At 36.7% G+C, this 27,440-nt stretch overlaps 1 protein-coding gene and 1 long non-coding RNA gene across 2 annotated transcripts in view; one reads left to right on the forward strand and one right to left on the reverse strand.

The window, feature by feature from the left end:
• The window catches only part of LOC147844459 (uncharacterized), a 155,530-nt gene extending 155,255 nt beyond the window's left edge, over positions 1-275 (reverse strand). Inside the window, exon 1 of the long non-coding RNA XR_015492166.1 lies at positions 115-275. This is a non-coding gene — a long non-coding RNA (uncharacterized LOC147844459). The remainder of the gene's footprint in view (positions 1-114) is intronic.
• A 7,955-nt stretch (positions 276-8,230) lies between these two features.
• On the forward strand, positions 8,231-27,142 carry ifit17 (interferon-induced protein with tetratricopeptide repeats 17). Its single transcript, NM_001302240.1, is given in 10 exon segments — positions 8,231-8,391; positions 12,282-13,663; positions 17,165-17,745; positions 18,132-18,199; positions 18,280-18,494; positions 22,001-22,242; positions 22,326-22,484; positions 24,241-24,400; positions 24,950-24,997; positions 26,719-27,142. Coding segments are annotated over 10 exon segments (3,117 nt in total). The 5' UTR covers positions 8,231-8,386; the 3' UTR covers positions 26,976-27,142.
• The last annotated feature ends 298 nt before the right edge of the window (positions 27,143-27,440 follow it).

The following is a 27,440-nucleotide window of genomic DNA, read 5'->3' on the forward strand; positions in this document are numbered from 1 at the left end:
TGCACACTGGTGGTGGTGTGGAGAGACGCCCCTCATGATTGTAAAGCGCTTTGGGTGTATGGCCATACACAATAAATGCGCTATATAAATACACATTACATTACATTACATTACAAAGCTGAAACGAGCTTCAACTGTGTAAAAGGCTACAGCTAGTGTTTAACGGCCAATTAAAAACTTCTGGTGTGAGCTTAATGTGACTATTCAATTTTATACGATTCCTTTTACAGCATCGATGTTGTAATGCAATTAAAATAAAGTCAGTTAAATAGACTTAAGCATTTATTTAGTTGTTCAAGTGTAAAATTAGATGAAAGACCATCAGTAGCAGCAGGCAGAAACTCCATTATAAATAATGGGGTAAAATAAATTGTCATATTTTGAAGACATGGTGGGGGAAATGGAATTTAATGCAATGCTTCTTGTCCGGTCTGAGAACCACTTCATATTGTATGAGGTGGTGAAGATCACTTTAAGATCACAAGATCATTTTAAACAAATCAGACCTTAAACAGTAATTTCATAATGGAAAGACCGTTCACAGGAAGTGCTGAACCTGGTAGAAATTAAAAGTCTGTGTGCATACACAAAAAACCTAATCCTCTACTTCAGATCTGTATTTTTATCAATTAAGTCTTGTAAAAGTGCTCACCTAACCCTACTCCATTGAGGGCATTGAGTCTGACATTGCATCCCTGAACGATGCAATCTCAGCTTGCACCATAAAGACTGCATTCAGATACTATTGCAATCAGGAGGGGCTATAATCAGTTTCGTTGGAGAATACTGCGTTCACAATCCAAAATAAATGAAGTATTCCAACATCAGTGCTTGAGCAAAGCAGCGGCCGTTGAGTGCGTGAAGCGTCAAACACATTTTACCGGTTGAATAAGTCCATCATCCGGGTATTCAAAGTGGGCTTATTCTTTTGAGGAGTTTTCATTGTAAACGCACTACTTACACTATCATTATTTAAACTATAAAATGGTGTAAAATTGTGCATAAGTATGAGATTTGGGATGCACCTACCGTCCTACCTACCATTGAAAGTAGGTAGCACATTTTGATGACGCAATATGCTACCCATCAGATTTTGCTACGAGTGTAAACCGTAATGTAGAGTAGTGTGGCATGAATATTTAATATCGCCCTAATTTATCTAATTCCTAAACCCAGCCTCAGAACCATTCAAGTAGTGTTGGTAGCATAATCTGATGAGTAGGATGTAAAATGTCAGACCCCTAACCCCTTTTTAAAGTAAAAGTAAGTCGGTTGTCACACAGGCCTGTTTATAACTCCACCCTGAGGGAGAAGCCCCTGTCTGCAGCCTGCAGATCTGGGCGGGGATGAATGTGGGGCGGGGCTGCACATTCAGCTACGCCCACCAGTAATTTCATTGGTTAGTGGAAACGTAATAGCGTGAATGCCCACTACGTGATGTCAGTAAACAGGAAATGCATTTACAACTTCTTAAATATTGTTTTTATTGTTAATAAACACAAAAATACACAAAAGTGGACATTCTTGCTGAGTGTTTTATATGTTAATTATGTCAACAGTTATGTGAATTTCATAATGGTATTTCTCCTGCTAAAAAATATTACAAAAGACTCAAAAGACACTTTTCACAATGGTGTCACTTCAGAAATGCGGTGATTTTAATTCTGATATTTTAATGGTTTATTATTTTGCTTCAAAATGCTATTGCATATTGCATATTTACAACAAATAAAAACGGAGTCTGAAAAAAATAAAATAAAAATGCTGTGTTTTTAGTTCAGTTTAATTTTTTACCTTTGAATGGGAGAGTTCTCTGGAAAATTTACAATTAAAAATATTAAAATTATACTTTGATTTAAGGCTATTCAAAATATTGGCCATGTGTCCAATTGTTTCTCTTTCAATACTGCACTGCTTTGAGTTTTATTAAGAGCAGGGATAAGATATTATTTATTAAGGGAAGTATATGTTTGTAACCTTTTTACTTATTAAATCAGATTATTTCATCATATATAATGGATTTATTTTTACTTTGATGCTGCTATGAATATAAACGAATATTATCTGTTATATGTAAATGTTCCAGCATGAGTAAATTGTTTTATTATTTTTTTTCATATTACATGGTGTGCCATCTATGAATGCAATCAATTTCATTATTTATTATTTACTAATCCATTAAAGTTTTGTTCAGTTTCTCCATTTGAATGAAGACAGTGCTCTGCTGCCACCTACTGGGTGATTTTAATATCTGTTCTACATTTTAATTAATAAGTTACAAATAATTTTATAATCTAATATTACTGAATTAAAATGGAGTCTTCTTGGTTTTTATTTTTGTATTATTTGTAAATACAGGGTAAATACTTTAATTCCACTTTCTAACAACCCTTCTGGATCCATTTCTGCACTGTAGATATTTAAAAATATTTTTTATAATGATTTTGATTGTTAAGAGTCACATACAACATTGTTATTCTATTTCATTTAATTAGAATATTAAATACACTTAATATTATATTAATAGGGTGGCACAAACGGCCAGTTTTATTTATTACTTATCTATCAGGACACAAATTATTTAAAATAAATTTGACAATAAGTGCAGCACTCATGTAAACTTTTGAATTTTTTATTTGACAAATGCTGATAAATACATACCAACTTTATCTTCAGTAAAAACACCAACACAAAGCAATACACTGTTGAAAGTCCCTCTTTCTCGGTTCAAGTAAAAATCTGGCTGATCTGTATGTTTTTTTAGATGTCAGATGTCTCACCTACAGAACCTCTGTGTATGCACATGCACACATGTACAAAAGGAAGACTGACAATTTATAGAAAATAATAATAATAATTTAAGATAAAGCAGTTTGTGATTATTATTACCTTTAATAAACATAAAAACAATTATATATTTTTTACAGGGAAATTCCACTACAGAAGTAACAATCTGCTGAGCAATATATTGGGAAGTCATTTGTTGAACAGAATGCTTGCAGGACCCCCCTCTCGCCATACCCAACAGACAAAGCACTTTGTCAAAGTATATGGCACTCTGATCGATGACACCTAAATAAAATCAAGTACATATTTAAGCAAGACACAACCATAATTCAAAGTTTTAAAACTAACGGAGTACTGTAAAAAGTGCTTGGCATATTCTGTACTCTTTATCATGTGTACACACACACACACACACACACACACACAGCCTGCTTCTTGAATTTTGGATTACTGACAATGGCTCGGCGAGGCAGTGGCACAGTAGGTAGTGCTGTCAACTCACAGCAAGAAGGTCGCTGGGTCACTGATTCGAACCTCGGCTCAGTTGCCGTTTGTGTGGGGAGTTTGCATGTTCTCCCTGCCTTCGCGTGGGTTTCCTCCGGGTGCTCCGGTTTCCCCCACAGTCCAAAGTCATGCGGTACAGGTGAATTGGGTAGGCTAAATTATATGTAGAGTGTGTGAATGTGTGTGTGGATGTTTCCCAGAGATGGGTTGCGGCTGGAAGGGCATCCGCAGCGTAAAAACTTGCTGGATAAGTTGGTGGTTCATTCCGCTGTGGCGACCCCAGATTAATAAAGGGACTAAGCCGACAAGAAAATGAATGAATGAATGAATGAATGAATGAATGAATGAATGACAATGGCTCAGCAGGTCCTGGATGTCAGTGAGAGTTGCAGAAATGTCCCATCACCATCCTGTGTGACAACTCTCAGTAGGATAAACTGCAGAATCTCAGGCGGCATCTGTACAAAATAACCAACAATCATCAACATGTCGCTTAACATACAGTATACTAAAGTTAAACTCAAATAATTAAATAAGTTTGTACTAGGCATGCCCCCTCCTCACATTCCCCTTTGCATAAGTTTCATGCATGGGTTATAAAGTAAACAAAAAAAAAAGAGAACATGAAGTGTAAATAAATATAAATATATATATATATATATATATATATATATATATATATATATATATATATATATATATATATATATATATATAAAGCAAAAAATCTATTAAAACAAAAAGAGAAAAAGAACTGAGGTAAAATAAAATAAAACAGAGAATATGCTCCACAAGAATCATAGTGATGAATATATAGCAATGCCAATGATCTGCAAACAGGATAGATCAGTAAGTTAAGAATCAAGTTTTATATTGTACATATTTAGCATTAACATTACCAGAATATGTAAATTAGAGAACATGCCACAAAGAAAAATATATTTCGTTATCTTTTATATCAATAAGCTTCATGTGGTGGACTGTGTTGCTCGAAACTCTTTAAAGTTTACATTATTCTTTTAAGTGAATAAGACCACCAACTGTACGATCAACCTGGAAAACGCCAACCCTAACACAGATAACATTTTTTTAAAGGCTTTAAAACTTCATATCTCCTTAAAGGCCTTTAATTAAATAAATTACACATAATACGTAGCCCGTGAGGTGTACTGCACTATAATTTAACCATTTAGGCTACATGACAGAAGACGTGTACTTACCATGCAGAGATGAAAACCGGAATCGAAAGCATACATTACATCAACGTCAACATGTATCCTTGAACCAAAGAAAGACTTGTAGGCGGAGCGGCATGTTCAGTCCCGCCCACTTATGGGCGGTGCTGAATATGCAGCCCCGCCCCGTGTTCAGCCCCGCCCCGATCTGCGGGCTGCAGACTATATGGGGCGTCTGCAGACGGGTGTACTTGGCCCTGAGGCTAGTGGTGGGCAAAGCGAGGCTTCGTGAAACGGCAGGCACTTTTTTCCAGGGGTTTCAGTACAGTCAGCGTAACCGCTACTGCGTCATCGGGTGGGCGTGGCCTATCTGTGAATTTGCATAGGTCACGGATCATGCGCAGATTGTGAAAACAGCCGTTTGATTCAGATACCTGTACGTATTCGCAGGGGTTTCGTGTCCAATGCCTTTTATATGCAGTACTAAATAGCTGTCCTGATCGCAGGTGTTTCATGTGAAGTCAGTGTATGTTATATTAAACACATTAACTTAAGATACCTCTCAGATTACATTAATACTGATTACATTAAGATACCTGTCCCGATCCCACGCTTTTGTGCCAAATACTTTATATATCATATACATTAACATCAGATACCTGTCCTGATCCCAGGTGTTTCATGTATGATCACTTTTATATTATATACAGTAACATCAGATACCTGTCCTGATCTCAGGGGTTTCATGTATGATCACTTTTATATTATATACATTAACATCAGATACCTGTCCTGATCTCAGGGGTTTCATGTATGATCACTTTTATATCATATACATTAACATCAGATACCTGTCCTGATCTCAGGGGTTTCATGTATGATCACTTTTATATTATATACATTAACATCAGATACCTGTCCTGATCCCAGGTGTTTCATGTATGATCACTTTTATATACAGTAACATCAGATACCTGTCCTGATCCCAGGGGTTTCATGTATGATCACTTTTATATTAGTTAACATCAGATACCTGTCCTGATCCCAGGTGTTTTGTGTATGATCACTTTTATATACAGTAACATCAGATACCTGTCCTGATCCCAGGGGTTTCATGTATGATCACTTTTATATTAGTTAACATCAGATACCTGTCCTGATCCCAGGTGTTTTGTGTATGATCACTTTTATATACAGTAACATCAGATACCTGTCCTGATCCCAGGGGTTTCATGTATGATCACTTTTATATTAGTTAACATCAGATACCTGTCCTGATCTCAGTTGTTTTGTGTATGATGACTTTAAATGAAAAATAGAAAATAAATATGAGTTATGTTATTTAACTAAGATCGAGAAAGAAAAATTAACCACGATTTAATACAGAAAATGTGGTATTTATTTGTTTAAACATGACTGAATACCACATTTTAAACTACAAAAACACGGTTAATCTTACCACAACCATTATTATTTGGTTTAAAATGGAAGTACAAAAGCCCAGAGACAGTAAAACAGAGTAAAACGAGGTCAGCCGTTTTTGCTAATGAAATTTTTAAAATTTAACATTATAAAAACAAAAAAATAACCTGTATGATTGTTTTTTTTCCCTCGTTATCCACCGCGGTAGGTTCTTTATCCATAATCATCCTGTTTGAAATGACCGCGCTAAAAAAGAACCTGTACTGCGCATGATCGGTGACCTCTCAGTATTGTTTTTTTTTTTTTAAGGGGGCGTTTCCCAAACACCGACCGAGCCACGCCCATTTTACGTCATGGTAATGAACCCAAGTGTGCCGCAAGCCTACGTTTGAGTGAAGGTTTCGGCCGTTAGATCGCCCCCTGGGGGCTGGCTGCAGTACAAGTCATAAAGCCCGCCTCCTCCGTGTTAATGAAGGAGACTTGAGCCCAAATAAAAAAAAATATTACACTTGCAATAAAATGTCCCGAAAGATAGTTCTGGTCGATTAAGGCACTGGTTATTGTGCTGAAATAGGTGCAGATCTTCATTTTTGTAAACAGTTTGTTTTTAGCAGTAATTTAATGCTGGGCGTGTCATCGTGATTGACAGCTGTGATTGACAGTTTCTCAAAGCGCGGCGTCTGAGCTTCGGCAGGAGACTGAAGTAGACTGAAATGTTATTATTCGATTTCTGTGTTATTTTAAAATGAGTTTAGCAGTAAACTATAGTTTCTGACATACATGATCCTGGTGGAACACTGTTTATTCGCTAAGTTCAGGGCTTTTTTCGGGCTTTATTAGTTTGCTGATACACGCCTAGCCACCCAGATAGCAAAACACAGTTCCGGCTAGATTCTCGCCTGCCGGAGACTTATCTCTTAGAGCTCAGACTGACTAATGTTACCTCTGCTGGACCTACTCCGGATGCCTGGACTCACTGCCCGATTCCAGTCCGAGTCAATCGAGCCAGATGCGGCGGCCGAGCGAGCAGGCGCTGCCGCATGCGAGCCGGAATCAGCCCGCGACGCCGCGAGTAAGTTATGCGCTGCGGCCTGGAGCTGGCGCGATTGAATATATAAAACCCTCATATTTGTTAACGTTATTACATCCATTTGTGTTGATATGACAGCAAACGCATGCTGAGAAGTTCGGGGGGCGTAGTTGATTTTACATAAAGCGTTTGATTGGAAGCTCGACTCTGCTCATTTTCGCGGCTCCTCCTCTGGCTCCATCAGACAATCCTTCTGCGCATGTCTGGCTCCAATTTCAGCAGTCTTTTGCGACAGTTTGTGCCCGTCAAGCAGGCGTTTTGCCCTCAAGGCGTTCAATGGGAAAAAGGGCTGTCGCGTCGTCCATATTTTTTACAGTCATTGAATGAAACCCCTGGAATTTAGTGCTTGCCTTCGTGAAACACTGAAGTGTGTCGAAGCTTCGAAACGTTTCGAAACACCACTCTACGGCGACACCTAGTGGTCATTTTAATTGTATTTCACTGAAACAGCTTCAGCAAAGAACAGTTGAGCAAATTAGGGTATGAAACCCCACTTTGCAGCCTTGAGTCTGCAAGTGGTTTATACGAGCGGTTAGAGTCCGTGAACACCATGCGGGAATAATGAGTTCGAATCCATACTGAAACAATTATTTTGAAATGCGTCAATAGCAGTTGGTAATGCTTTGTTATTGTATCGTTTTGTGTCAACATTGCTATGACATACGAATAAACACCTTGTAAATAAATTTGTATTGTTTTGTTCATAAAACAGGGTTGTTGCTAGATCAGATACAGTTGTGGCCAGAAGTTAACAATAATTATTTATATTATTAATTAAATTTCCCATTGTATTTTATTAACGTCTATCCAAAACCTAAACCCATCACAGTACTGTAAAAATATGAATTATTGTTTTACAGTGTTACAAAAATGATGCTAAATCGATGGCATATCCGTAGCTGTATCCTATCTAGACTACACCATAAAACAGTAACATGATTAAAATATATAAAATCATGATTTTGTAGTATTTGGACTAGTCGGGATTCGAACCCAATATAAATTTGTGTTGTGCACAAGCACGATCCACTAAGCCATACAAAACACAGTTACATCGTTGATCATGCCAGTCAAATGCAGATTCTCCGGGTCATGAAACGCCTCTGAAATGATCAATGCTTTGAATCGCTTTAGTCACGTGACCAGGTGTTTCGAAACAATTTAGTCACGTGACCTGGGTGTTTCGGATCATGCTTCGGTGCAGTGTTTCGAAACACTTGCGCTTCGGGATCTCGACACTGTGTCGAAACGTCAGTTTCACGTCAGCCATCCTTACCTGAGGCGAAGCTTAGGTTTTGTTTTTAAACTCTTCCTGTTCACCTTTCTGAGCTCGGGACATTTAAAACGTATTTTTTTAACTGCAAAAAACTACTTCAGGATCATTTGATTCTTGGTGAAGAGATTCAAAATGAGGTGGGTTGGTTGGTTGGTTTGTTCTATAAAGAATTAAATGTAGGACAGCATTCGTATACACGCAGAGAAAGCTGCAGCTGTGCAAATCAGTCCTTTTGAGCTTTTAAATTCAGAAAATGGAATTATTTCGCCTTATATGAATGGATTTGGATCTTTTTAATTGTTTACACAATGTCTTTGACTTGGTTATCTGTGGTTTTATGTCTGCACGGGAACGTGACTAAATCCGAAAGTGGATTCAAGAAAATAAAATGGCAACATGCCAGCAAATATGAACGCGTGTTTATGTGTTTAAATGTTTATACACTAAATGAATTCTTTCTGGAAACAAACTCCTCAGGTGTCCAGAAACTTTAGACTTTAAAGCTAAGTTACTTTTTAACAGTGTTGGGCAAGCTATCTAAAAATGTAATGAACTAAGGTCGCTGGTTCGAGCCTCGGCTGCATCAGTTGGCATTTCTGTGTGGAGTTTGCATGTTCTCCCCGCGTTTGCTCGGGTTTCCTCTGGGTGCTCCGAACACACTAAAAGCTACCCTATGGGAAATGTAGCATGCTAAGCTAAAAGCTACTGGCAAAAGTAGCAGCTAAATCTAAACTACATCTAAACTATTTTTGCACTTTTCATGTTTAAATCGAAGCTACTTAAATCCACCTCAATGTGTTAGTGAAAACTGTCAATCAGGCATAATTGCTCAGTTCAATTATTTACTGTAAATGCTGTACCAAACAGAAACAAGTTATAGAATATAACATCAAAACAAAAAAAATCCAATAAAACACATTTAAATTATTATAGTAATTTATAGTAAAGGGAAATATTTGGGAATGAGCATTATATTGTACGGTGTGTGCATATTTATATATTTACAACTCTTCATCATGATTTACACTATATAATGTAGCATCAATAGTAACTATCATGAAGAGTAATTGCATATAATATTTACTGTTGAGGTCAGAATTTTTGCCCACCCTTGATTTTTTTTTCTTTTTAAAATATTTCCCAAATGATGTTTAACAGAGCAAGGAAATTTTCACAGTATGTCTGATAATATTTTTTTCTTCTGGAGAATGTCTTGTTTGTTTAATTTTGGCTAGAATAAAAGCAGTTTTTAATTTTTTAAAAACCATTTTAAGGTAAAAATTATTAGCCCCTTTAAGCTATATTTTTTCAATAATCTACAGAACAAACCATCATTATACAATAACTCACATAATTACCCTAACCCGCCTAGTTACCCTAATTAACATATTTAAGCCTTTAAATGTCACTTTAAGCTGTATAAATCAGTTATTAGAAATAAGTTATTAAAACTATTATGTTTGGAAATGTGTTGAAAATAATATATATATACTAATAATATATAAGTACTACAAAAAACTAATTTCAGTGCGTCACTATTGTGTAGTTCGAAAACATTATAGTACTTACTATTGATTACTAAAATATTTTTGAGCGCAACATCAGAATTAACTTTATTTCATGTAAACGTACTTCTCAAGGTACGGTCATGATGAATTCTGCTTCAAAAAAAAAACTCCTCTCCCAGTCCCTCAGTCATCTTGCCATCAAGCAAATTTCTTATGTTAGCCTAATTGGTTGGTGACGTCACAGACCAGAGCGAAAGGTGGCAGTAACGCACTAAAAGGTTTTGTTATACACAACACTCTTATTTTCATATGATTAAGACAATACTTTGATTAAGAGTCTACCATGTAAACAGCCATTTTTTATTGCCTTGATCCAATTACAGTCATAATCAAACTAAACAGAAAGGAAATTAATTTTGCAACAGGATATTTCATAAACACACGGTTGTTTGGCACTGTTCTCTGTAAAATTAAAAATTAAAACCTGAAATTACACGAAACTCCATGGAAAAAGGGGATAGTGCGGTGATTCAATCAATCTATGTGCTATAACATGTAAAACAGGATTGTGAAAGAACATTCAAAAATCAAATCATGTAAACACCTTGATCATATTATTGTCTCATTCATTCATTCATTCATTCATTCATTCATTTTACTTCGGCTTAGTCTCTAATTTTTCAGAGGTCGCCACAGAGGAATGAACCGCCAACCATTGCAGCATTTGTTTTACGCATCGGATGCACTTTCAGCCACGACCCAGTACTGGGAAACACCCTTACACTCTCACATTCACACAGACTCATACACTATGGTCAATTTAGTTTATCCAATTCACCTATAGTGCATGTCTTTGGACTGGTTAAAACCGGAGCATCCGGAGAGAACCAACACGGGTAGAGCATACAAACTTGAACCAGCAACCTTTTTGCTGTGAGGCAACAGTGCTAACCACTGAGCCACTGTGCCTGCTTATTCAGATTAAGGCAAATAATTAGATCACTGATGTCCATGTAAATGTAGTGAATCCTCTCTTAACTAGAAGGCGGGACTTAGGGTGCTTTCACACCTGTGAATCGATTCAGTTGTTCCGAAACAGAGATTACAAATGTTACATTGTTGCTCTTTGCTCTTGGTGCGGTTCGCTTTCACACTGCAAAGTTTCTAATCGGACCAAAAGAGCTAAAACAAGTCACGTGTGACTAAACTCTCCTTACATTGGTCAGAGTTTCAGGGTTTATTTTGCAGCGTCCCGCTCAGCTGTCAGGAGAGGTGGTGGTTTGGTAGTGATTGACAGGGTGCGCGCGCGCGCGTGACGTGTCTGAGGAGAGACACGGTGGGGAGGGGTGAGAAGGGTGCGCGACGATGCCTATTTGAGGACTGGGAGAGAGACGCGAGATTACCGGGAGATTATCCCTCGTTTGCGGGCATCCGGAGACTCGCGAAACTTCCCGCCCTACTCATAATTCTCTCTTCATGTAGCCGTAAGCCTATTACATATCCATAAAACACTGTGATATAACCGCGCTCGGATCGGATCGTCTTCTCACTGCAATCGAACCGCTCCAGGGTTCGTTTCAATCGAGCCGAGACCACCTCATTCAAGCGATCTCGGAGCGATTACTTTGGCGCGGAAAAGAGCGCGATTGCCCTGTTCACATATGCCAATCGAACCGCGCTAACTGGGCAAACGAGATACGTTCCGAAACAAAAGTGTAGGTGTGAAAGCACCCTTAGGGTGCTTTTACACCTGTGAATCGATTCAGTTGTTCCGAAACAGAGATTACAAATGTTACATTGTTGCTCTTTGCTCTTGGAGCGGTTCGCTTTCACACTGCAAAGTTTCTAATCAGACCAAAAGAGCTAAAACAAGTCACGTGCGAGTAAACTCTCCTCACATTGGTCAGAGTGTCAGGGTTTATTTTGCAGCGGTTGTGGTTTGGTGGTGATTGACACGGTGTGCGCGCGACGTGTCTGAGGAGAGATGCGGTGGTTTCAATCGAGCTGAGACCACCTCATTCAAGCAATCTCGGAACGATTACTTTGGCGTGGAACAGAGCGCGATTGCCCTGTTCACATATGCCAAACGAACCACGCTAACTGGGCAAACGAGATACGTTCCGAAACAAAAGTGTAGGTGTGAAAGCACCCTTACACTTTTCCCCATTCAAAACTATACGAGTTGCTCATTCATTCAATTATTTTCTTTTTTGGGTTAGTCCCTTTATTCATCAGGAGTCGCCATAGCGGAATGAACTTATCCAGCATATGTTTTTTTATAGCGGATGCCCTTCCAACTGAAACCCAGCACTGGGAAACACCCATACACACGCATTCCCAAACATGCACTACGGCCAATTTCATTTACCCAATTCACCTACAGCTCATGTCTTTGGACTTGTGGGAAAAACCGGAGAAAACCCACGCAAACACGAGGAGAACATGCAAACTCCACACACTACCCACTGCGCCAACCCTACGAGTTCCTCATTTCTCTAAGCTTTTCCTTCTGTTTTCAGTCTTGACACCTTAAGAACCAAACTGCTTCAGCAGGAGTGCCATTTCACTTGGTCCCTGAGAGAGGATGAAGACTTTGTTCTCTGCGATTTGCTGTATCGTCTCGAGGAACAGATTGAGTTGGAATCTGACAAGGCGAGAGTAACCAGAGCTTACAGCAGCTTCGCTTTCATCCAGTATCTCAACGGGAAGCAGCAGGAAGCTCTCGCAAATCTGCAGACATCAGTGCAGCTCGCCAAGAAGCTCTACAGAGACAGCGATGAAGCTCTTATTGTTACATATGGAGATCTTGCCTGGTTGCACTACCACATGAATGAAATCTCTGCATGCGAAGACTACCTGAGACAGTTAGACAGGATACAAAAAAAGTTTTCCGAAGGATCCACTTATGACATGGAAGTGCTCAGAGAAAAGGGCTGGGCTTTTCTTAAATTCTCTTACAAATACCATAATGCTGCAAAGGAGTGCTTCAGACAGGCCCTTGAAATCAACCCAAGTGATAGCGACTTAAATGCTGGCTATGCTTTAGCACTGTACCGCACCACAAAAGAGACCTCAGATTCGCTAACAATGGAGCAACTCAAAAAAGCCATAAAGCTTAATCCAGATGATGGTGTCCTACTGGTGATGCTTGCATTGAGAATGCAGCATAATAAAGATGATGTCAAAGCTGCCAAGTTAAATGTGATTAAGGCTCTACTGAAGCCTTATGACCCACATGTTATAAGATACGCGGCAAAGTTTTATCGTCAGTTAGGTGGGAAGGATGATGCCATTAAGCTGCTGGAAGAAGCCCTGGAGGAAACCCCAAACTCAGCCTTTGTACACCATGAGCTGGCAATGAGTTACAAAAGCAAAAAAATATCTCTGGAAAAGAACTATAGGACACATGGTAAAGCAGAGTTTGACGTTAAAGAGTCAATACATCAATACCGGAGTAAGATAATTTATCATCTGGAAGTGGCCGTTTCCCTAAAGCCCACTTTCATTATAGCTGTGGCAGATTTAGCTCTTCACTATGGACAGAGTGATTGCTCCAAAGCTGAGACCCTCTTTGACGAAGCATTTAAATTGGCTAATAAGGAAAAGCAACATCTGCAGGCAGTCCATAGTTTTTATGGGCAATACCAGCTCTATAGCAGAGGATCTGAAGAACTGGCCATCCATCATTTCTCGCAAGGTTTGATGCTGCAACCAAAATCAAAACAAGGCAGGATGTGTGAGGAGAGTCTGAAAAAGATAATCAAACATGAAATTAATAGGGTGAAAAATCCCGATGACAGCAAGGTGTGTGCCATTCAGGGATTCATTCATGAAGTGAAGGGTGAAAAAGTCAAGGCTGTAGAGTCATATGAAAGAGCTCAAAGAGGTGGACTTGATTTTGGTAAGTGTAATTTTATGTTTTTTTACTGTTTAATTTTGAGTCATTTTATTTTTAATATAATTTTTTGATATGTGATGTGTAAGCATTATACAGTTGAAGTCAGAATTATTAGCCCCCCTTTGAATTTTTTTTTCTTTTTTTTAAATATTTCCCAAATGATGTTTAACAGAGCAAGGAAAATTTCACAGCATGTCTGATAATATTTTTTTCTTTTGGTGAAAGTCTTATTTGTTTTATTTCGGCTAGAATAAAAGCAGTTTTTAATTTTTAAGGACCATTTTTAGGTCAACATTATTAGCCCCTTTAAGCTATATTTTTTTTACTAGTCTACAGAACAAACCATTGTTATACAATAACTCACCTAATTACCCTAACCTGCCTAGTTAACCTAATTAACCCAGTTAAGTCTTTAAATGTCACTTTAAGCTGTATAGAAGTGTCTTGAAAAATATCTTGTCAAATATTATATACTGTCATCATGGCAAAGATAAAATAAATCAGTTATTAGAAATGAGTTATTAAAACTATTATGTTTAAAAATGTGCTATAAAAATCTTCTCTTCGTAAAACAGAAATTAGGGAAAAAATAAACGGGGCTAATAATTCTGATTTCAACAGTATATGTCCACTCCTACCAAGTTACTATAATTAGTTTTAGTCAGTTCAAAAAAGCTGGCCAGTCATTTAAATACTGTATTTTCATTTGTGTCATTAAATTGAAATTACAGAACCTAAACAATGTACACTCATGGACACTTTATTAGGTACACCTCACTAGTACAGAGTTGAACCCTCTTTTGCCTTCAGAACTGGCTTAATATTTCGTGGCATAGATTTAACAAGGTACTGGAAATATTCCTCAGAGATTTTGGTTCAGTTTGACGTGGCAGCATCATATAGTTGCTGCAGATTTGTCGGCTGCACATCCACAATGTGAATCTTCTGTTACTCCACATCCTAAAGGTGCTCTTTTGGATTGAGATCTGATCACTGTGAAGGTCATTTGAGTACAGTGAACTAATTGTCATGTTCAAGAAACCAGTCTGAGATGATTTGAGCTTTATGAAATGGCGCGTTATCCTGCTGGAAGTAGCCATCAGAAGATGGATACACTGTGTTCATAAAGGGATGGACATGGTCGGCAACAATACTCAGGTAGGCTGTGGCGTTGACACGATGCTCAATTGGTACTAATGAGCCCAAAGTGTGCCAAGAAAATATCCCCCACACCATTACACCACCAGCCGCCTGAATCTTTCATACAAGGCAGGATGGATCCATGCTTTTATGTTGTTGATGCCAAATTCTGACCCTACCATTCACATGTCGCAGCAGAAATCAAGACTCATTAGACTAGGTAACATTTTTACATTCTTCTATTGTCCAATTTTGGTGAGCCTGTGCAAACTGTAGCCCGAGTTTCCTGTTCTTAGCTGACAGGAGAGACCATCAGTGTTTTGTTCTCTGCTGCTGTAGCCCATCTGCCTCAAGATTGGACGTGTTGTGCATTCAGAGATGCTCTTCTGCAGACCTCGGCTGTAATGAAAGGTTATTTGAGTTACTGTTGCCTTTCTGTCAGCTGGAACCCGTCTGGCCATTCTCCTTTGACCTCTGGCATCAACAAGGCATTTGCGCCCACAGAACTGCCGCTCACTGGATATTTTCTCTTTTTCAGACCATTCTCTGTAAACCCTAGAGATGAGTTGTACGTAAAAATCCCAGTAGATCAGCAGTTTCTAAAATACTCAGACAATAAGCCCGTCTATCACCAACAACCATGCCACGTTCAAAGTCACTTAGATTTTGAACATTTTCTATCCCACTCTGATGCTCTGTTTGAACTGCAGCAGATCGTCTTGACCATGTCTACATGCCTAAATGCATTGAGTTGCTGCCATGCACTCACATGCTGATTAGAATTTTGAGTTAATACTCAGCTGGACAGATGTACCTAACAAAGTTGCTGGTGAGTGTATAGCAATATATTTGGATTGCATATGGTAAATACCACTGACTTATCCCTTAAATAATTCTGTGTGAACCGGAAAATTGAGTAGGGTCGGAGCTTTCTTTTGTTCTAAACCATTTTGACTTTCTTGAGTTAAACACAAAATAAGATACTTGGAAACCTGTAACCATTGACTTAAGTGGTTTTTGTTTTTCCTACTGTGGATGTTAGTGATTAGAAGTTTACAGCTTTGTTTAAAAAAGATCTTCTTTGTGTTCAACAGAAGAAAGAATTTATTAAAGATTTGGAACTTAAATAATGAGGAAATTATCTTTTTCGGGTGAACTATGCCTTTAAATTTAACAGAGACATTGCAGCAATATGCAGTCTATTCAAGATACACGTTTAAACAATGCATGTGTTGCTTGGGATTAAACAAGATTGCTTTGCTTCTTTTAACTATTTTCACGTTAATAAAAGGACGTAATGATATGTCTAATTCATGGTTGGGCACTAATTTGGTTTACACTTCTATGGATCTTATTTGAAAGAATGGGCCAGTGTATGTAAACTAAATTAAATTTTGGCATTACGTTTAAGGGATAGTTCACCCAAAATTTTAAATCTACTGAAATGTACATATCCTCGAAAGGTTCCAAACCTTTTAAAGTTTTTTTTTTCTGTTAAACTCCAAAGAAGACATTTTGAAGAAAGCTAAAAATCCTGTAGTCATTGAACTCCCTAGTAAGAAAAACAAATACCATGGAAGTTCTTGGTTATATGTTTTCAGCTTTCTTGAAAATATCCTTTTGTTTTTAACAGAAAAAGTAAAAGGTAAGTTATTGGTGGCAGAATTTACATTTTGAGGTGAATGGTCCCTTTAACATTATCATGTATTATGACATCATATGTTGTCATGTTACTCAGTGGTTGTATCTTCTAGATCAGGGGTGCCCAAACCTTTTCATATAAGGGCCAAAAACCAAATATCACTGAGAGCCGTGGGCCGAAGATAAATATACCAAATTGCATCACATTAAAGTTGCCATTGTTAATTTCCTAATTTTTTTTAGAAAACATTACTTTAAATCGTATTAACTAATGCAGTATAACAATTTAAATGATAACTTATTGCAATAAAAGCATAAACAATCACATTTATAACAGTGGAGTTTACTGCTAAATACACTAGTCAAGCAGAATCTGTACTTGCCTTAATTTGTCCTGTCAGGTAACAATATGCACATTTAAACTAAATATGATTAATTTAAACCATTTTATTAAAACATTTCATTTCAGTTAACTTTAATCAATAAAACAAACAAACAAACAAAAGGTTACATTAGATTTAAAATGACAATCTCTAAATGATGCCCATCCTTCTTCCTCTCTTCTCAGAGGGCATGGAGGGCCAAATTAAAGGTTACCATGGGCCAACTTTGGCCCTACTTTAGGCATCTCTGTTTTAGATGAACAATGTGGAATTTTGAAATGTTTCATGCTGTAATTAAAAAATAAATGTAAACAAATGTAATTTTTTTTTTTTTAAATAGGTGAAAGCTTTCCACTCACAGGGATAAGGATCTGGCTCATGGAAATCGATGTCCCAGACAAATGCATTGGACAACTTATTTTTGATAATGGAACTTATGATGAAGTTAGCAGTGGGAAATTAAAGGTTTTTGAAGGTTCAATGAACAACCAACAAGTGCACTTGGTCGACGTTGATATTTCCAATATCAAGAGGATCCTTAAATGGGAAAAACTGTCTCTTGGGCCTCATGTTGTTCTGCTTGCATTTTCTCTTCATCGTGGCCAATTCGCAGAACAGACCAGAGAGATGCTTGAAAATTTGCAGTTTCTTGGAGAGAAATTCTGGAATCGTGCGATTGTAGTGTTCAAAGAGGGAGACTGTTGCATCAATGACTATACTGGAGCTCAGAGAAGCACACTGGAGTGGCTTCTTGAAAAATGTAGACACAACACCTACATCTTTGGCTATGCACCTGAAATCACAGAGAGGAGAGCGCTTTCAGAGAGGATCCAGAGGGTGATCAGGAGAAATAATTCAATGCACCTAGTATTACCAGACATTTTTGATGGAGATTCTCAGTCTCCTTCACACATATTAAGTGTAAGTCATTAGTTAATTTCTTGGGTCACATTTTACAAAACGGGAACCTGAGCAAACAACAAACAATGCTTGTTCAGCATTTATTAATCATAGTTCAACATTTATTTATGCATTATTAAAATTAAATGCTGTGCTTGAACATTAGTTAATGCACCGCGAGTTAATGTGAGCTAAAAATGACAATAAACTGTATTTTTATTAAATAGCATTATCAAACATGTATAAATACTTTAATAAATGTATCATTCATTGTTTTTTCATGTGATTACTAATTACTTTAACATTAACTATGGGTCCCGTTTTGTAAAATGTCATTTCTTTTATCATTTAATACAGATTTGTTTAATTTGACAATGCAGTTGCACTATGCTTTATAATTTCCACAGAAATTAGACGAGAAGGATTTTTTGTTCTACCCTGACATCATCATACAAGGCGGCCAAAGTAAATACAGGTATTATACCAAGAAACAGGCAGAGCTAGCAAAGTTTATACGTTTCTATTTATATTTGATATGTTTTTTTAATGTTATAGGCTACAATGCCGTCATGCAGGCTGGTACCGTTGTGCGTTTACGCAGATTGGTTTTAACATGGAGAGTGAAGGGGAAGTATTGTATAGCACTGTTCTTCAGGAAAGTGTCTGTCCAGTTCCTGCCAACCATTACCAAGCAGGACCCCTGTATGACATCAAATGTGTTCAGGGTGAGCTGACTCAACTCAGACTACCTCACTGTGAGGCCTCCATTGGTAAGTTTAGAATATGCAAACTTAAAAGGCACACTCCACTGTTTTTGAACATAGGCTTATGTTTAGAACTCCCCTGCAGTGAACAATTGTGTTTGACCGTTTTTAATCCACTTTTAGCTTAGCTTAGCATAAATCATTGAATCGGATTAGACCATGTAGGGTCCACCCAGTTGGCCCAATGCCGGTGTCCACTGGTGGATGAAGGTTCACTGCATGTTCGGTCTTTCCAGTGCACAATGTTGATTTATATTAAACTTAGCTCATATCTGACTCCAATTTTAGTATGAGGTAGTTTAGAATATTAATATATTTATCCTCGTTTTATCTGACTCCAATTATAAAACATTAAGAAGATTATATCAATATGTAATTTAGATAAATGTTTGAACCGTTTGTCTTCACTAGTAACTATTACATCCGTTCATTCGGGTGCTCATGTCGCTCAGAGAAATCGCCTCGGCCGAAGGCGTCCCTCACGGTCACACTCCGGTCAGTCTTGAATATTAAACAGAGGTAAATTGACTAATACTTTAGATGGCCGCTACCAGCGCGCTCGTTCTAAAATACTTTAGTTAGTCCCGCTTAGATGTACACCTTTGAGTTAAGACAATCATCATTTCTAATTAGAGGTTAGGGCATTAATATAAATGTACCCGACTACTGCACTCTATAGTAACTTTGGTTTTCACCAAGCCCATGGTTTCCCATATGAACTTAATTTAGAATAATATTACCTTCAAACAAAGGTCGGGTACCCAATCTAGGTTAGTCGTGCAACACCTTGTTGACCTAGACGGAAGTTATCGCCCTTTCCACCTAAGTACACATGAATCAATATCAAGAGTCAGCCGGATCGCTAAAACACAATTAGTGTGCCCAATGCTCCATCTCAACTGGATTTTAGTCCGTCTACTGACCTGACGCAAGACGTGCGGAAACAAGGATACAGCGTAATCTACTTGAATTAATAATTACAGAGTGAGCAAAATATGGTCAAACATTACAATTTATTAGTCAGGTAAATGTATTATGCCAATTCAATCAGTCAATTCATAAATGATCAATACAAAACATCAAATTATCAAAGATAAATCCAAGATGAAAAAGATGCATACCTGACTTTGTAATATACATAACATGGCGCAAGTAACTTAATAGATTCATAACATGGCGCAAGCCATGTTATGGGCTGATCTGGTTAGGCAGAATCGCCCAGAGTTTTTCTTAGACCTTACCTTAAATAATCCAAGAATTCCCTCAAGGAAGGGGGTGTGAATAACAAAGAAGGCATTCACACTTAGTGTAAAAGTCACACCCCTCACAGTGGTTCAAAAAATGCCTGAAGTTATATATTTATTGTTCTGATTATGTCTATTTCTGAGAGAATGAGACCATTGTACCAATCGCACTGAGACATTTCAAATGATATCAAACATGATGGTTAAAGTCAGTTTGGTTAATTTAAAACATTGAAATGACCATATGCGTGAGTTGGGGGGATGAAGCTGAGTTCAGCAATCTCAGGCCCCGTTTACACTAGTGCGTTTTAGTTTTAAAACGGCGTTGTAGAATGAAAACGATCCGCGTCCACACTCGCGTTTTACCCAGCGTTTCTGAACAGCTCTCCGTCCACACCAAAACGCTGAAAACGCACATCATGTGACCACACACACACTCTCGGGCAAGCGCTCCAGCATTTCTACCCAGATGAGAGCTCTGCTTGTCGGACTGCTCATCAAGCATCTCCCGCTGGATCTAATCTCACTATATTTGCTAAACGTGATATTTTATTGATGTTGTTGTCTTTATCTAACGACATAGGCCAATTCCCTGACTTTGGTCATTGGAATCTATTAAGTTACTTGTTCACGGGTAACATGTTTTGGTTAAGCGCAAAGATAAGTTAATGATTAATCCAGGTACATTGACTGATCGCTTGCCTTTATTTCCTACAATGTATAAACTTATTGTATGTTATACATTATAATATATACATTACAATATAATTATCGATTATTAAAACTGATATTCAGCAGAAGAGAGGGTGCGTTTCGTATTTTCAATGAAATTGAAAGGAGGCAGTTGTTATAGGCTCCGTTTTGTTATAAATATTCACACAGTGAAGATGACGCTCATATATTCAGCACGACGCCTCAACATTTCTGCTGTCTGTTTAGTTGCTAATATTAAAATGAAAATAGGCAGTTCCTTAAATCATGTTTACATTTTATTGTTGAGAAAGTGAAACAACGTAGCCAAGGTGATGTGAATGAAGTTATAAAGTACACTGTTCCCTTTGAAGATTCACCCGTGTCCTCGGTATGTTTTCCATATCAAACTGAGAAGGGGGAGACTGCAGCCTTGATCAAACTTGCGAAGTCTTAATTTACAAGAAGAGGATTCTAGACTGAACTGTGTGTGTTAGGCTACTTAATATTGAGGAAAAGCCCCAATCAGATAGGCGAACGTTTGCAGTCCCGCCTCCGTTTTCAGATGTCTCCGTCTTTCCCCATCCACACTGAGACGGAGCAGCAGCGTTTTAGAATGAAAACGGCCTCTCCAGCGTTTTCAAAAAGCTCCGTTTTCGGCACTCGAGAACTCCGGCGTAGTGTGGACGGATGGCGTAACCGTAGCAAAACTTATGCGTTTTCAAACTAAAACGCACTAGTGTAAACGGGGCCTCAGATGCAAATGCAGCAGGAACTGGTTTTTCCAGCATTCCCCCCTGGTGGGTTGTGAAGTCACCAGTCTCTGTTTTCAGCTCATGTTTTGAATTGTCAAAGATATCAGAATATTTGCAATATTTCAATTCTTACAACCATTAGCATCAAACATTTCGAAAATGACTTTTGATCATTTTCCTATGTAAAGCTTGACTCTTCTGTAGTTACATTGACCAACTTTGCTGCCTTACCATGGCTGCAGCAGGCACAATGATATTATGCAGTGCCTGAAAAAAGTTCTTCCTTCGGCTTAGTCTCTATTTCAGAGGTCACCACAGTGGAATGAACCACCAACTATTCCAGCACATATTTTTACGCAGCGGATACCCTTCCAGCTGCAACCCAGTACTGGGAAACCTGAAAGTAGTCCCCAGCTAGGTAACTTGCTAACAGCACTTTGTAATATCCTTACATCTGCTGCAGTCATGATACACCAGCAAAATTCCTTGTTTATTATGCCAGAATGAGAGTACATTTCCATAGCAACTTTTATTTTTCCATTGGTCTTGACACACAGAGTAACTACAGAATAGGTAGGCTTTAAATAAGAAAATGATCTAAAGTCTTTTTTTGAGGGGTATATGCTAATGCTCTTTTCCGATTTAATGATTAAAGTGCTCCTGCCAGACATAAAGATTGGCTGAATGAATTCAACTATAGGGGAGTTGTAAAGTGAGCCTATTTCTAAAACAGTTCCTTTAAAAATATTAATTTGCATTGCACATTTTCCAAATGTAAAGGATATTGGATTGTTTGTTTTTTATTTTTATTTTTTTGTCACAGAGGATGCCCATGACTACATGTCGGTTATACATTACTCAAATCAGACCATTGATATTCTGAAACCTCAGAATATCACAAGCACACACGTTACAGTGACCATCTCAGGAACGTCAAAGTTTTTAATTTCCAGAAAAGTTAACTGGTTTAACAATCGTGTACTCGGCCAAGTGATGATTTTCTACAAACAGCAAACACACAAGCTGCATGTTTTTCTGCTACCACGCAATGTGGACCCCCGAGAAGTAAGCTGTAAATATTTTTGTTGAATTCTGTTTTGCTTCATTTTGGTTTAACTTCATAAGCACCAGTTTTTTTTTCTTTTTAGGTGGAAAAATGTGATAGTAATTATAAATTCATCCAGTTACCTTGTGAATGCATGCTGAAATATAACGGTGTGTACAGCATGTCCTGTGATCCTGCTGAATTTGATCCTGTTGATGAGCATGGACTTTCAGAGAGGCCTGTACCACGAATACAACCAAAGGCTAGTATTAGAACGTAATCATGGGAAATCGTGTATCAAAAAAAGTTCATCTTTACAGTGGAAAAAGACAAAACAAAACTAAAATGAAAACTTCCACTCAGAAATTGCTTGTAAATTTCAGAAAAACACTCAAAAAACAAAAAAGCAAATAAGATTTATGTATTCTGATTGCATATAAAATGTCCATCCATGTGGATTACATATTTTTAACATAATTGAACTAATAAACCTTATGTGCTTGATATTAGTTAGTTAAACATAAGTTTAAAAAATAATAAGAAGATTTATGTAATAATATCAATAAATCAAATGTGTTTTAAATGCTTCTTATTAATTAATCTATTGTGTGGAGTGTGGAGCTGTGTCAGTTTTGCTCTCGGATAATAAGTAAACCAATCTCATAGAATTTAACTAATTGGATCTGACTTTTTCTACAGCTAGACATATAAATATGTTATAAATATATAAAGAGTTCAGATGCAAAACTGCTGTCTGAAAATTTTCTCTAAAATGAACATTTTTATCAGGCTCCTGTCTGTAGGGTCAGTAATATCACAGATATGGCAAAGAATAAAACCTTTTCCTGGTCTTTAAAGTGAAATTATTCAAAATAAACAAAGTTTTAAAATTTTAGATGGAAATTTCAGACAGTGCTTACAGGTTTTTGCATCTGAATTCTTCATATTTTAACTGATTAAATCTAGTAGTATTAATTTTAACAGATTTTGATTGATTCTAAGGAATCTGACAACATACATTTAAAAGAATTGACAAATTAAATAAAGTCTAAAGGTTACAAACAGTTAATGATAATCTTCAATGTAATTCTTTTTAATTTTTTGAGTGTACAGGGACACAAGTAACACTTTTATTTAATGTGAAAGATTTTAAAAGTGGAATGACCATTAGAATAAACATTTTTTGTAAAATGTAAAAAATCTTTTAAACAGCATATGACTATTACCTTTTTCCACAAAGTCCCATTTTTCCACAAGTTTGAAGGATTATGAATCATTGATTTCTGTTTATATGAGGTTTATCTGAGTTAAAGGTACAGTACATAATTTTCACTGCTAGATGTGCATATTCACAACAAACAAAGGCATAGTTTGATGAGTGTGGAATAATGGGAGTTGTCCTCTTAATTACATCCCATATCAGTTCAAGCTATTTAGATAAATTATTGAAATAATAGGGTATATGCACAGCTAGGGATTTTGAGCCAATGATAAACTTCCGGTATAAGCCTAATGTAACTATTCTTAATTTTATAAAGTTCCTTTTACAGCATCGATGTTGTAATGTAATCACAATACATTCCATTAAATAGGCTTAAGCATTCATTTAGTTGTTCAAACTTAAAACGAGATGAAACACCGCTAGCGATGTCATGATCTGCAGGCAAACTCTGAAACTCCATTGAAAAAACTGGGGTAAAATATTTTAAAGACATGGCGGGGGAAATGGAATTTAATTCAGTGCTTATCGTCTTGTCTGAGAACCACTTCATATCGTATATCTATCAGGCAGTGAAGATCCCTCATTTTTAAAGAAAACATCTTAATCATGGCAATTTTATAACGGAAAGACAGTTCTGAGTTCTGAGACTGACTGGCTGAAATTAAAAGTCTGTGTACATTTACCCCAATAGCAACAACAAACTTTTCCCCCAACATTCAGTCTTACATATTTGAACAGTTTTTTCATATGAGTTTCTTTTCATAAAATGTATTATCCCTTCTCTTTCCTCTTTAAGGACACAAAGGTTCATTTTACTAAGCAGTGGAAACATTTCTATCCAACATTTGACATAACCTTGCCGGATGGTGTGATGAATGTGTGTTTACATCTCAAAAAGAAAACCGCTAAAAAAGGAAAGGTTAAGGATGTATGGGACCGTGACATAACACTTACAGGTACAGTAAGTGTAATACTGTTATTGTATACATTGTTAACGATTTTTGTAAATGACACAGTATTTAACTGTAATATGAATTGTATTTTACTGTATGACAGTTATGTAGTATGTTACAGTTTTCTTTAAAAAAGTTGCATTGTGGGAAATATTCTCTTGGTGCCAATAAAACAGTATTTTAATTAGCTGTGAATGGAAATACGGTTAAAAATAAAATGTGGTTGAAACCTACCAATTATAGGAAATACAGTAATTTACCATTTGGGCTGTTTTACAGTCATATATTATAGGTGAGAAGACTACAAATACTGTATATTTTACAGCAAATATACAGTTCTTAAAATACATGTACAGCAAAATAAAGGGTACTGTACATACTTTAGTAATGAAGTATATTTGCTGAAAGATAGCTTTACTGTAAATTGCCGGCAAACTACTGCCATTACGTTACTGTAAATTCATCATGAAATCCTTAACGGTGTAGTGATAAAGTTTAAATTTTGGTTTACTGTCACAGACACTTTACATTACATACTTTTTTATCTTACAGAGCACACAGTGGAAAACAGCAGACCAGACACATTAACCGAAAAGCAGTGTAAGCACCACTTTTACACAATCTTCACATTTTTATTTGCATTTGAATAAGCTGTAGATGTACAAAGCTGCATAACAAACATTTCATAAATACAATCCTAGAACAGTACGATTTATAATGTTTTTAAAGAAATCTCTTTTGAAATTTTAGCTACATTACTATCGAAATTATTTTAAAATGTTGATTTTTTTTGTTGAAGAAACATTTATTATTACTACTATATTTATCAATATTGATTAACACTTGTGTTATTTTTTTAGCATTAATCTAAAATCAAAAAAGTTTGTAACATTGAACACTACCTGACAAAAGTTTTGTCGTTGATCCCAGTTGTAAGAGCAACAAATAATAACTTGACTTCTAGTTGATCATATGGAAAAGTGGCACAAGGTAGGTTTTTCTGATGAATCGTCTGTTGAACTGCATCCTAATCATCACAAATACTGCAGAAGACCTATTGGAACCTGCATGGACCCAAGATTCTCACAGAAATCAGTCAAGTTTGGTGAAGGAAAAATCATAATTTGGGGTTACATTCAGTATGGGGGTGTGCGAGAGATCTGCAGAGTAGATGGCAACATCAACACCCTCATGTATCAAATTTTGTGCTGCCCATGACGTTACAAACCACAGGAGAGGGCGGATTCTTCAGCAGGATAGCGCTCCTTCTCATACTTCAGCCTCCACATCAAAGATCCTGAAAGCAAATAGCAAATAGGGTCAAGGTGCTTCAGGATTGGCTAGCCCAGTCATCAGATATGAATATTATTGAGCATGTCTGGGGTAAGATGGAGGAGGCATTAAAGATGAATCCAAAGAATCTTGATGAACTCTGGGAGTCCTGCAAAAACGCTTTCTTTGCCGTTCCAGATGACTTTATTAATAAGTGATTTGAGTCAATGCAGAGATGTGTGGATGCAGTCCTTCAAGCTCATGGGAGTCATACACAATATAACTCTTTTTCCACTGCAGCATGACTTTCTATTCTATATTGTATATTATTTCTGTTAAGTGACAAGACTTTTGTCTAAGCAAAGTCAGACATTACTGTCCTTATGAAATAATAAAAAATCAAGGCATGATCATATTTTATTTTGGTAAAAGAAGTGTAATTTTTGTGCTTTGCTTTTCATGTAAGCCACTTCTGATAGCAAATGATCAACTAGAAGTCAAGTTATTATTTGTTGTTTCCAAAACTTGCATAGGCGAAAGACCAAGACTGTTGTCAGGTAGTGTACACTCAAAAGTCAGTATATTTATTATTATTATTATTTAAATAATTAATTAATTTATTTTTGTTAAGGAAATTATCAAAATTAATGCTTTTATTTTTGCTATTTAATTAATGAAAAGTGAAGACATTTATACTGTCACAAAAAAATCTATTTAAAATATTTGCTGATCTTCTAAACTTTCTATTCATCGAAGGATTTTTTTCCGTATATCAGCATATTGGAATGATTTCTGAAGGAGTAATAATCCTAAAAGAAATTCAGCTTTGAAGTCATAGGAATAAATTACATTTTAAAACATATTTAAATAGAAAATCTGTTTAAAATGTTACTGTTTTTGCTGTACTTTGGATCAAGTAAATGCAGGTTAGGGAAGCTGAAGAAAAGAGTCTTTAAAAAAAAATAAAAATCTTATTGTTCCAAAAGTTTTTACTATAGTGTATGATGTGTATATTTACATGATATGATGATGACTATTACCTTTTGCAGGTGAATCCTTCCTAAAATGCAACAGAATCAAACTTATCAAAGACGTGAGAAATGCTGAAGCTGTTTTAGATCACCTAGAAGACATTATTGAGGATGAGCTGATGAGTAAAATCAGAGCAATGAACACGACTCAGGAAAAAATGAGGAGCGTCTTTGACATCATCAAGCATCAGGATCATTCTTCAAAACAGAAATTCTTCAATGCGCTTGAAGAGGAAGAAGAGGGTCTTATTAAACAATTGAAGGGCAATCACTGAAATGAACGAAAGGGAAACTGGACAGAAAAATAATCAAATTTATGTTCCAACTCCCGTCTTTGACCAGTGTATCTGACTAATATATTGGGTTGTATTGCTGCTGCTTTACAGTATGATATGATCATGTTTAGACAGTGTTTCGTTAAACTTTAGTTTGTTTCTTTAAAGGGGACCTATTATGCAAGAATCACTTTTAAAAGGGGTTAAACAGTTGTGTGGCAACAGCCTGTGAATATACCCAGCTTCTAATGGTAAGGATGTATTAATTTTATGTCTTAGTTAAAAACAGTCTTCAGAAGCACTTTAATTGACAATCTCTCTTTGTAGGTTTTGTCAAAGGGTCATTTGAAATATTGTTGTGTTACCTATTACAACTTAAACAACTATTATTTTGTAGGATATTTTGAAATGTGGGATCAAGAATTTTCATTATTATATTCATTATTATATATAAAATATTTGTTT

Source organism: Danio rerio, chromosome 5 (genome assembly GCF_052040795.2).
Source record: "Danio rerio strain M-AB ecotype USA chromosome 5, GRCz13ab, whole genome shotgun sequence".
NCBI classification, from domain to species: domain Eukaryota; kingdom Metazoa; phylum Chordata; class Actinopteri; order Cypriniformes; family Danionidae; genus Danio; species Danio rerio.